At 45.2% G+C, this 12683-nt stretch overlaps 1 protein-coding gene across 1 annotated transcript; it reads right to left on the reverse strand.

The window, feature by feature from the left end:
• Window positions 1–10378: 10378 nt before the first annotated feature.
• Window positions 10379–11130, reverse strand: LOC123069181 (60S ribosomal protein L26-1). The gene has a single exon (XM_044491965.1). The coding sequence runs from the start codon at window positions 11039–11041 to the stop codon at window positions 10568–10570; it is 474 nt and encodes a 157-aa protein (XP_044347900.1). The 5' UTR covers window positions 11042–11130; the 3' UTR covers window positions 10379–10567.
• Window positions 11131–12683: the final 1553 nt, after the last annotated feature.

A 12683-nucleotide genomic window follows, 5' to 3' on the forward strand; every position in this document is an offset into this window, starting at 1 on the left:
GAGCCTCCTAACTACTCTTGGTCGTCGGCGTCCGTCACGTGGTAGTAGGCACCCTCGGGGTAGCAGCAGTCGTCAAAGGCGGCATCTGGCTCCTGGACTCCACCATCTGGTTGCAACAACCAGAAAGAAGAAAGAAGGGGGAAAAGGGGGAGCAAAGCAACCGTGAGTACTCATCCAAAGTACTCGCAAGCAAGGATCTACACTACATATGCAACATTATCAAAGGAAGGCTATATATGTGGACTGGGCTGCAGAAATGCCAGAATAGAGAGAAGGCCTAGTCCTATCGAAGACTAGCATCTTCTGGGAACCACCATCTTGCAGCAAACAAGAGGGAGTAGAGTAGCATAAAGTAAAGTGGTAGTAGTGTTATCAACCTCGGCCAGAGATCCTTTCTCGACTCCCTGCGAGAAAGAAATCCCAGAGCCATACTATCCAGTTATCATCTCAATCAAATCCTCATCACCATCCAGTTCTCATCACAAGTATCCAGTTCTAGTTGTATCGATCGGGATACAACTCCAAGTGTCCGTTACCGTAGGACAGGCTATCGATAGATGTTTTCTTCCCTGCAGGGGTGCACCAACTTACCCACCACGCTCGATTGACTCCGGCCGGACACACTTTCCAGGGTCATGCCCGGCCTCAGCCAAACAATACGCCGCAACCCGACCTAGACTTAACAGAGAGGTCAGCACGCCGGACTAAACCTATGCCCCCAGGGGTCATGGGCCATCTCCCCGGAAACTCCTGCACGTTGCGTACGCGGCCGGTGAGCAGACCTAGCTACCTCCTTCAACAAGGCAGGCGCTTGCGCAGTCCAACCCGGCGCGCGCCACTCAGTCGCTGACGTCTATTAAGCTTTGGCTGATGTATATGACGCAGAACGCCCATACTATGCCCACGTGATGGTTAGTGCTATCAGGCCAGAGGCCCCTCGGATCAAATATCCAAATCGTAGTGGATTAGGAACGCGCGGTAACAAGCAGAGACTCACGAAAGAAGTGACCCCGTTGCCCCGTCTCGAGGACTTGCGGCAAGGGCTAAGAATGCCCGGCCACGCCTCGTAATTATCTCACGGGCACCTTCCAGGTCAACCCGTCTCCACATCACTTTTCAAGTAACAGATGTAAAGTCCAAGTATCCGTGTGTCCAAACATCAAGAGGAAAACCCAAGGAATCACCCTCGGTGGGTTCCACTCAATGTAATCATCAAGGTGAACGTAGAGGAATCACCCTCGAGGTTCACACTTGAGGGGTTGCACGACAGAGTCGTATCGGAAGTGGTTAAAGAGGAAATCACCCTCGATGACCACGACCGAATAGCTACACTACAGGGTTAACATCAGAAGTGTTGTAGAGGTCTCACCCTCGGCACTCGATAGTATCCCAGTAGTGTCGAGCAACTAAGGGGAAAGTGATGTGCGGTGCCGGGGCCTGGTCTTCGATCCCGTTGATCGGGTCTTCAATGATGAAGCAGGGGCAACAAGGACAAGGTGGGGGTCACTGGTGGATCACTAACCAACCTATACTAAGCAGTTTAGGATAAGCCGGTAAGGTAACAATAAGCAGGTTACAAAAGGAGGCTATGCATCAGAATAGGAGCAAACAATAACAATAGCAAAATCTAATGCAAGCATGAGAGAATGGAATGGGCGATATCGGGATGATCAAAGGGGGGGCTTGCCTGGTTGTTCAGACGAGACGGAGGGGTCGTCGGTGACGTAGTCAATCACAGGGGCATCAGCATCATCAAGGGGTCTACCGAAGAGAAGAGGGGGGAGAAACAGTAAATACATAGCAAGCAAGTGCATAACAAGACAACAGGTAGAGCTAGACGTATTGTAACGCGGTGCTACACGATACCGGTGAAGGGGGAAGTCCGCCGGGAATGTTTTCCCGGTTCCGGACCTATGTCAGACAAAAGACCGGAGGGGGAAAGTTCCATGTTCAGATAGTTAGAGGCCTCTGACAGGTAAACGGACCATGTTTTCGGATTCCTCTCGTCGTTCTAAGCAACTTTCATCTATAAAACTTTTTCATCCGAGTTACGGATTATTATCTATGATTTCTAAAGTTTTAAACAATATTTTAAAATTCTGGATTTATTATTAATTCGAAAATAAACTGCAATTTGCCATGGGTACACGGAGTGTACCCACATGGGGTTATGATAGGTGGGGCCGGTCAAAGTCAACAAGTCAAAGTTGAATGGGTCAAAAAGTGAACAGTGCATGTGGGTCCACATGTCATATGCTATACCTATAAACAAATAAATAAAACAAACCTAATTAATGGGGGACCAAACGTCATCTGTTACCAGACTAATTTAGCACCACCTAGCTCTAATCAACAAGGGCCGGCCTGGTTGCACGGCCAGCCTCACGGGTGTGTACACAAACGCACACATAGCACATAACCAAGCTTGGATGGGGCAAGCTCTCTGGTAGTCTCGTGGGTTTCTTCACGGTTCAGTTTCGTCAGTTGTTTCTTCAGCAAACAACCTTGCAGCTACTAGCCAGAGTGACCAGCAAACAGCAGCGGTAGCAATTAAGGAAACAGCAGCGACGGCAGTAGCTATGCAGCGGCAGTAGTAGCAAGAAACAGCAGTAGCAAGAAGGCAATAACATGGCTCGGCAGCAGCAGTAGCAGTTAGTAGCGGAGCAGCAGCTAAGCAACAAGCAGCGGGACGAGCAGCGGCAGTGCATCAGCAACCGCAAAGCAGCAGCCGAGCAAACGCACGCGCATCACGGCGCCAACATGGCCGAGCTCGGGGACAGCCGCGCCAGGCAGCGGCGGGCGCGGACGGCGTCAGGCGCAGCAGGGCGCGCGCGGATGGGGATGGGACGGCTCCGGCCAGGGCAGGCGACGACCGGCGAGAGGGCGGCGCAGGCGCGGCCGGTGAACAGGGGGCCAACATGGCGTGCGGCGACGGTTGCCGCGGCGACGACAGAAGGTAGCAGCGAGTGGGGGCGCGGCGTCTAGCGGCGAAATACGGCCTAAATCAGAGGAAGAATCAAAGGGGATCGAAGGGAATCGGACGAGGTGGCCTCACCGGGCCCTGTAGTTGTGCAAAGGCGAGCTCGGGGGAGGCTCGGTGGAGCGAATCGACGGCGGCGATGGCTGTGGCGGGGAAGACGGCTCGATCCCAAAGTTTGACGGTGCCCCGACTCGAACCGGTGGTTGTAGTCGAAGTAGACGAGCCCGACGCGTCTCCTCACTAGGTTTCAGCCCGCGGGAAGCTCGGTGGCCGCGACAACGATGGGGCGGCGGCGACTGCGTCTTCGGGCGCGGATGAACTCGAGGGGGAGAGAAACGAGCGAGGGGAACGGGCGTGCTAGGGTTACAGGGGAAGAGTGAGGGGGCACAGGGGCTTGCTCTTATCCCCTCCGTGGTGCAGCAGTGCGCGGAGGCGAGCTCCCAGCGGCCATGGCGCCTCGGCCTTCTCCTGTTGCGGGAGGAGGTCGAAAGGCTGACCAAATTGGGCCAGGCCATACTGTATGCACTAGAGCCCCACATGCACAGTAGTTTAGGTCTTTCATCTTTCCATTTTTATTTTTATTTTGTTTCAGATTCTGCTCTGTTTTGCATTTTTAATAAATAGCAATTGTATTTTGTTTAACCTGAAACTTGACACCTAAATACCATGCGATGCTATGAGCTAGCACAACAAGTTCTATCTTATTTTGAAAAGTGTAAATATTTACTTAAATTGAAAAGGATCAATTAAAAGCCGTTGGTCCAATTTTAAACAGGTTAAGGGGTACTTTAGTAATTCCAATAATATTGGTTTATTCAGCACAATTAGTTAGTGAATTTTTGCAAACTAGCGAACATTTTTGTTTTACCGGTTGAAGAATTAATAGTTTGACTTTAATTTAAATTGAATTTGAATTCAGTTTGGTTCAAAGTGAGATTAGAATCTTAACAGAGATGACATGGCACCATTAGGGTGTGTGGTTACTGTAGCTTTATTACCGGGGTGTTACACTTAAAGAACAACGGGCTATCACCCTCAAGGAAGTCCCAGTCCACACGGTCATACGCTTTTGTCAAATCTAACTTGTAAGCGCAGAAAGACCCTTTAGCATCACATGACTTTTGCATAGTGTCTATACACTCAAAGGCTACCAAGGCATTATCCGTAATCATCTTCCCAGGAATAAAAGCACTTTGAGTGGGGGCTATAATATCCTCGAGCAAAGGCCGAAGACGATTTACCAGACACTTAGCTATGATTTTATAAACAACATTACATAAACTAATTGGTCTGAAATCCTTTAAATTAACTGGATCTTTCTTCTTTGGTATAAGAACTATAACAGTATCGTTCACCCCATCAGGCATTACTCCGTCAGCAAAGAATTTCTCGACAGCACAAATAATATCCTCTTTTAAGGTAGCCCAGTGTCTCTGGAAAAGAAAACGGGCCGGGAAGCCGTCCGCCCCAGGTGCTTTTAGTGGGCCGATTTGAAATAATGCATTTGCAATCTCATTTTGAAAATATTCCTACCTCATGATGTGGATGAAGTGTTAAAAATTCGTCTCTCACAGTCTAACTCTGAGGATTTTATTGCATGGCATTTTGAACGCTCAGGTGTATTCTAAGTTCATAGTGCGTACAGGCTGGCTATTAATGATAGGGATGGGAATGGTGATTTGGGACAAAGTAGTACCGAGCCATCTCGAGAAAGAAAGATTTGGAGCGTGCTTTGGAAAGCAAATGTTCCCCCCAAAATTAGAAACTTTGGATGGCGTTTGGCGACAGAATCTCTTGGAGTTCAGACAAATAGACACAAGAGTGGTTTGGAGATAGTCCCTACATGCTCTATCTGTAGTATGGAACCAGAAGATGGATACCATGCGGTCATGAGATGTACTAAAGCTAAAGCTTTATGTGAGATCATGCAAGAGATCTAGACGCTCCCTAAAGACACTGACCTGACATGTACGGGACGTGAGTTTCTCCTAACTCTGGCAAAGGCTAACGAGGAGGAGCGGTCACACCTACTCTTTCTCTGGTGGCGAGCATAGCATCTCAGAAATAATATTATTTTTGGTGACGGGAAGGCTACAATAAAAGCCTGAGCGGAGTTCCTACAAAGTTATGCTACCTCTTTTGCGGCGATCAAAGCCGGTATGAATGTTCCTGACCATAAAGGAAAAGGAAAAATTATGCCAGACATTTCAACTACGAAGACTAAACAGGGACAAGAGGATGATCACTGGGTGAAACCTAAGTCAGGATGGCTTAAATTGAATGTCAATGCTAGCTTTATTCAGGAAACAAACTTCGGAGCTTGGAGGGCGGTTCTCCGTGATATGAATGGAGCGGTGCGTGGCTCTGCTTGGAGCACAATTCGTAACTGTGCTAGTGCTGAGGCAGCCGAAGCGGAAGCTTGTCTTCAAGGAATCCGAGAAACCATGATGCTCATAGACCGGCCAATGGTTATTGAGAGCGACTGCGCGAATGTTGTTAGACAACTCTCTTCTAAGGATTTTATCAGATCCCCAATTGGGAACGTGGTTAGGGAAATCCTGAGATTGCTGGGCCAACTTCCCGATTTTACTATTGCTAAGATTTCTAGAAATGGCAATAGGGTTGCCCATGCTCTCGCTAGTTATGGTAGGAGTGGTGTGAGTAAGGGTGTGTTGATCGACACAGTTCCGACCTGCGTGTTGCGACTGGTCGACGATAATATAATACACACCTTTTTCAAAAAAAAAATGTTCAAGCTGTCAGCTGAATAGGCGTATGATATGTCGGTCCAAACGTTCCTTGGTGAGGTGGAGCTTGCGGAGGTGTCATCAACTGGAAGGTGGTTCATGTGTTCTAGTGAGAGATATTGACTTACTCAAAATTTATCGCTAGTTCTTTTCGGTGGATTTGGAAGCCTACTTCACCCAATGTCCACATCACCATTGGATCAATGCCCTATCTGTATGGCCACCAACGATCAACTTCAAGGTGCATACATGCTACCACTATGAAACATTTTGGTCAAAGCTTCCTCAGATCTAAGAGGTAGTTGCTTCTATGTGGAATTCACTTGTTCAACGTCGGTCCTTTGTTATCTTTGGATATGCGCTTTGATGTTGCTTGGAATTGTGGGCAGTTAAGTCGCAATAAACTATGGTTTGAGGCGAGAGTTCAAAAAAGATCATGGGCCTTGCATCGTTGTGGCCCATGTTCGTACGACGGAGGTCGTGAATTTTGTGGCTTAAGAAGGTATTGCAAACACCGAATACTTCCATGCGTGTGCTAGTAAGAGAAGAAGGTGTAATCATATGTTCTAGCTTTAGTTAAAGGAATGTTGAGGTGTCGACTTAGGAGGATTTGGAGGAATTGCCGGCAAATTTTTTTCGTCGAGTTGATTGGGACACCAAAAGGTTGGTTTCCTTGAATTTGGATGATTTTCCTCTTTCGGTGTTGGATTTCTCGGGTTGAAGATATTTATGGAGTGATCAAACAATTGTCGTCTGATAATTCATCAGCGATATTGGATTTTCGGCCAGATTATTTCAATGTTGTTAGTCTATCATCAATGACGGTATTATGGTTGTGGTGAGACATTTGGTTAGTTGTGATGGGTGAAGTTTTCATACTTTAAATTAGGCTTTTATTTTCAATCTCTCTAAAGATGCAAAAAGCTTTTACTCATGGTTGGGAGCAAGCTAGTAGGACGACCATTAGATTAATGGTAAAAATGGGCCTGAGACTACTTCATCACCATTTCCCTTTTTGACGAAAAGACATGAAACGTCGCATGGTGGTAGAAGCTAGAAATTACAATGCCCTGATACTTCCTTCGGTCTTTTTTACTTCGCGTATTAGATTTGTGTCAAGTCAAACTTTGCAAAGTTTAACCAAATTTATATTGATAGGTATCAAGATATACAATACCAGATATATATACTATGAAACTATATTTCATAATGAATCTAATAATATTGATTTGGCATTGCGAATGCTGATACTTTTTTCTATAAATTTGGTCAAATTAGATATGCTTTGACTTTGGATAAACTTATATGCAGACTAAAAAGGACCCGAGGGAGTATAAGATATCACGGACACCTTATCCGACGAGGCAATCATGGAACAAATGTCTATATGGCAGATTGTTAATGATTTGCCTGTACTAGAAGAGGAAGATGGCAAACTTTCATGGAGATTGATAGCTAGTCAAGCCTACCGAGATAGTTCAGCATACCTCTTTTAGGGCACAAACGCTGAGGACTAGCGCCAATGCTATGGAAGGTTGATTGCGGGAGGTTTGGGTAGGGATCTTCAATCGTAAAGGTGTGTGGCGCTGCTGACATGATCAGTCGCAGCAGAACGCCGAGAGCAAGGCGTTAAGACCCGGCCGCTTTGGTGATTGCAGGTCGGAGGAGTACAACGGAATGCTAGGATCTTTGACAACAAACTGCCAAGCTTACCACGGTGTAATAACTAACTAGCAATGAGCACGTGCATTGCTACGGAATCACAATTATGGTTCAAAGTTTGTTAAGTATTTCCAAAACTGAGTAAGTTGCTACAGAACCATAATTATGGCTCAAAGTTTCTTAAGTATTTACAAAATCAAGCAAGTCAAATGAAGAGGGCATATATTTGGATGGTGAAGTCAAATTCCGAATGAAACCCTTTTAAGTAGTGTTAGTAGTTGGAGCGCGCTCAAATACTGCACCTTAACACCAAACCTTTTTTTGAAGGGGCGCATATACACCCAATGGCATTTTAACTGTACGATTGTTTCCTGGGAATCATGTGATCTGCTTTCGTATTTTACCAAATGCACATTGCTTTCACTGAATAAAGTTTGCACTGGTTTACGAAGTATTTCCTTCACATAAGATGGTTTCGGCTAAAAAGGAACATACTGCCCAACACAAGTTGCACTCACTCATAAAACACATACTTCAATAGTCAATATAAATACAGACCCAACAGTGCATAACTACAATGTTGCTCGATTTAACATCATTTCAAGGCACCACTACAATGGCAGAAGCTTCACTGAATAAACACGTCAGAAGATCAATTTGCTAGCCGTTATAATATCGTCGTGTTGTAGCTGTGTCCTATTTAACGCGACGATATTATCACGTGACACCGGCGGCTACCTGCATGTCAAGGCCCTCTTACATTATAAATGACTTCCTACACATGCACATCGGCAAGAGAAGACATCCGATGGCTGGCAACGCGTCACACTGCAACACTACTTCCGAATGTGTGCGAGATATTTTTTTCTGTTATCAAATAATATGGCCACTTTGAAAAGTAACTTAACTTCTACCAGAGGATGACAAGCTCAAGTTTTTTTTAGTTTTTTTTTTTTTTTTGCATGGAGCTCAAGGTTAATTGCTGAAAGAGGAACATGAAGCGGATGTAAAAAGAACTCCAGGTTTGCCTACACCACTTGTATTAGCACTTTCAACAGAGATAAGATACAAAGGTGTTTAATTGTTCGATTTTGGTGCATCCACCTTAAAGATTGAATGAACTTCTGTATGTGACTGATAGAAAAGAAAGCCGTTAATTTGTTCCACTTGCTGGTTTTCTGAAGACAAAAATTAAAATGTCATGGAACTGCACGATTATTTCAAAGGTCAGCAATGAATTGCTCGACATTATACAGTATAAAACAGGAGAAAGGCGGTCAGTGAGCTTCCTCCAGCAGAAGACAGAAATGGGAGAGGGGAGGAGATTGGTTGTTGCCGCCACAGGAAGGGGAATCAGTTGGGAGATCACTGGGCTAGCGGGAGAACACGCAGCCAGTTAAGGTACAGGTGAACGCGGCCCAGGTGGTGCAGAGCGTGCTCGTGCTCACCTAGGACTTGGCCCGTTGATTTGACGATTGGGAGGCAAATCTTGGAGATGGAACAACGAAGATGCCCAGCTCCAGCGCAGCGGGGAGGTGATTGCATTCTTGCGATGGAGAGCTGTAGGAAAGTTTGTGGACAGGGAAACAACGGAGAGGGCGCATGGGAATACGCCGACCGGGGTTGAGGGGGAGGGTAGGACTAGTTCAAGAACCTTCACCGCAGCAGTAATGCAAGGAGCCGAGCAAGCAGCGAAAAGGAGCTGGGATGCGTTCATTTCAGACTGAACCACTTATGCTTGTGTTCATCCCAACCCTTCGTGCTAGATCGAATGGCTGACATAAAACTGCCGTACTGCTCATTCCATCGCAACATCAACAGTCATTCAAAGAATGACCAAAAATAACACAATCTACAACATCCCGCTAGTTCAATTCTAGGTTGTGCCGACTCCACCCATTGCAAATGGTGAAACGCTCGGTTACTTTCACACAGTATAAAATAAAATAAAATACAAGACATGACAACAGCACAGTGTAACAGTCATGTCTAATTATTTGACGAACTTGTGTCAAGCAGTGATTATGGAGAAAACCCTAAGATGTACATTACCCAGCAAGTCATCATCAAGGAAATGCTTTTTAAATCAAACTCTAGCCTGCGTCAAATTGCCCACATTCTATCACAAACTTGAATTCACGTCAAATTGCCCACATTTTATCAGTAGCTTGCAAGAATGTGGCAAGCCAACGACAGAAAAACTAACGGGGTGTTTCTGTTGGTAAAGCAGAGAACTGACAGAAAAACTGTATCAGGGGATGCTTCTGTTGGTAAAGCAGAAAACTGACTATGGACAAAATTCATGTTACCATGAATATGTGACGACCTCAAGAAGGATCACGATGATGGAAAAGAACGAACTAAAATTTGCTTCAGGGCCAGTAGAATGATTCTATCAGTAGTTCTTGTAGAGACATCACAAGACACATTCACTGTAGAACATTTCAGCAGAAAGGGCCCTCAGTAGAGCAGCGCATACTAACAGCACACAGACACACCAGAACAAACAAAGCAACACCTGAACCTGTTCCTTTGAATGAACTTAAATCAGATCACAGAAATTGAAGGACAGATTAAATAAACAAATATTCCTGTGGTTATAAAGTTATTTATGATGATCCTGTAATTTCTAGCTAAAACTAATGAAAACCGATCATGTAAGCAGGAAACACAGGATCCTGATTGCTATTAGAAACAAAGATGGCGAATTGCAGCTGCCTATGAAAACAAGATGAATCATCCACTGGGCAATAGCTTCCACTAGCTTACCATTTCCATTACGCATGTTTATCTATGGATGGCAAAAACTACTCTGTGCCATCTACTTTAAATTACTAGCACATATTCATCACAAAACAGCACCTACGGTAATGAACTAACACACCTAACCTGAGAGCTAACGGATGGTGAGCGAAACTTCTATAGGTGCACACAGATAACCATAATAACAACATTAATCAGATCTAAACGAGAAACAAAGAACCAGATATTAAACATATAATGAAGTCTTCATATCAAAATCCAAGGCAGACCCATGATAGATGCACATAAAGGTTCCAAACACTCATCCAGGGACATCTTACGAATGATAAAGTAGCAGTGCATATCCTAACAGAACAGGCGGTGGTAATAAAACTAGGATATCAAGAGCAGTATGGCAACCGGCAGATCCCAAAGCTTAATCGATCTCCTGGAGCGAGGCACCGGCGGCCGTGGCGCCTCCAGCGGCGGCGGCGACGTCCTCCGCCGTGAACTTGCCCTTGGCCTTGTCAGCAGCGCGGCCGCGAGCCTTGCGGTCGAGGAGCGCCTTGCGGTCCTTGTCGAGCTTGAGCTTGGTGACGATCACCTTGCTGGGGTGGATGCCGACGTTCACCGTGGATCCATTGACCTTCTCCCTGGTGATCCGCTCCACGTGGATGACCCAGCGGCGGCGGTACACCTGCACCACCTTTCCCTCGCGGCCCTTGTAGGTGCCGCGCACGACCTGCACCTCGTCATCCTTGCGGATGGGGATCGAGCGCACATTGTATTTGTGCCTGAGCTCGGAGGAGAGGGCCGCGGACATGAGCACGCGGCGGACGGAGGACGGCGCCGTGAAGTGCGCCTTGCGGCACTTCCGGCGGGAGCTCGTGACGCGGGGGTTGCGCTTCATGGCGGCGGCGGGGGGTAGGCTCTCTCCCTTACCTGGGGCGACGGCGGCTAGGGTTCTGGGGCGGGAGGAGTGTGTGGAGGCGGCGGGCTGTTGCGGTGGGAGGGGAATATATAGGTGGCATGCTACTAGGGTTTTATCTGCGCTCCGTCGCGTGGGCGCGCCAAGGCGTTCGATGGGGACTGGACGGCGTGGATTCGTTCGGCGGAATGGGTGGCTGGGCTAGCTGGGCCGATGTTACTTGTTTCTCTGGACTAATTTGAGTACCGCTCTGGGCTTAGAAAACAAGAAGGTCCGACCGAATGCTGATCTGCTGGCCCGTGTAAACACTAAAGCCTAGTCGGCTGCGTCGAGGAAAACCGTGATGTCTCTCTAGCCAAGGCGGGGCTTCCTTTTATTTTAGCTCCTGCTTTCACATATTGTAATTACTAGCAAACATGCCCATACGCTGTAATGGAAAAAAAAACTTACCTCTCATACACACTCTCGAGACATCAATAAATCTCTTGGAATCTTGCACGATGCCACATGAAAAACAACATGATAAATATGATAAGTGGTGTTGCGCAAAAACATAGAGATGTGATAATTTTCCAAGTATACTCAAGGTATTCCAATTTATTAGACAATAAAAATATCTACCTAGCTGCAGGTATCTCTTTCCGCATTTGTTGTCGTTCCTCATCGGTGACGCCCAACAAATATTTGCATTACGAAGAAAATAGCGAAGTACGTTTTATTAATTAATGATAGCATATGCATAAGAGCACTATTTTTGTCTTGTTGGTATATGTGTTTGCATTTGTAATCCAAGTGAAGTCTTAATTTGGTTGCAAACATATTAGACAGCTCCATCAAAAACAATCAATTTGTAAGGATATGCATACCAAATGCAACATCATTACGAAAATAATTTGAAACAATATGAAAATCAAAGTTAAGCCATTTGTTTACGTCAAGCTTGTATCAGCAACATTGTATATTTTTTATACATCAGAAACATTTTTTATATACATGTTTAATATTTTCCAATTTCATGGTCAACCTTTTCCAAAACATATTTAGTTTTGGTGTCTACTTTTCATACACATTCTACTTTTTTTTATACATCAGGAACATTTTTTATATACACGTTTGACATTGTCTAAATACATGATTAAGGTTTTTGAAAACTTATATATTTTTATGTCTACTTTGTTACATACATATTATATATTTTTGTATACATTTTTCTTGTACATCGGAAACATTTTTCTATGCACATTTACTATTTCTTAAATGCATGATAAAAAAATTCAATTTTTTTCATACGCATTGTACATTTTTTCTTTATAACGGAAACTTTTTTCTATACAAGTTTGACATTTCTTTAATGCATGGTTAACATTATTCAAAGTTTGCACATAAGTGATTTTTATAATTGAAATATTTAGAGTATACCAAAATAAAACCAAAAGAAAAAACAAATATAGCAGAAGTGAAAAAGTAAGAAAAATAAGTGTTGAAGACCGCGCTGGGCCGGCCCAATCGGGCAGTTGGCCTACGCCCGTCAGTACTAAGAGAGAAAAGGGGGAGAAAAAAGGTGAGAGTGTGGGATTGAACCTGGGTCTCAAGGGTGGAAGAGCAAGCATCCAACAAGTTGGGG

This window comes from Triticum aestivum, chromosome 3B (assembly GCF_018294505.1).
Source record: "Triticum aestivum cultivar Chinese Spring chromosome 3B, IWGSC CS RefSeq v2.1, whole genome shotgun sequence".
Taxonomy (NCBI): Eukaryota; Viridiplantae; Streptophyta; class Magnoliopsida; order Poales; family Poaceae; genus Triticum; species Triticum aestivum.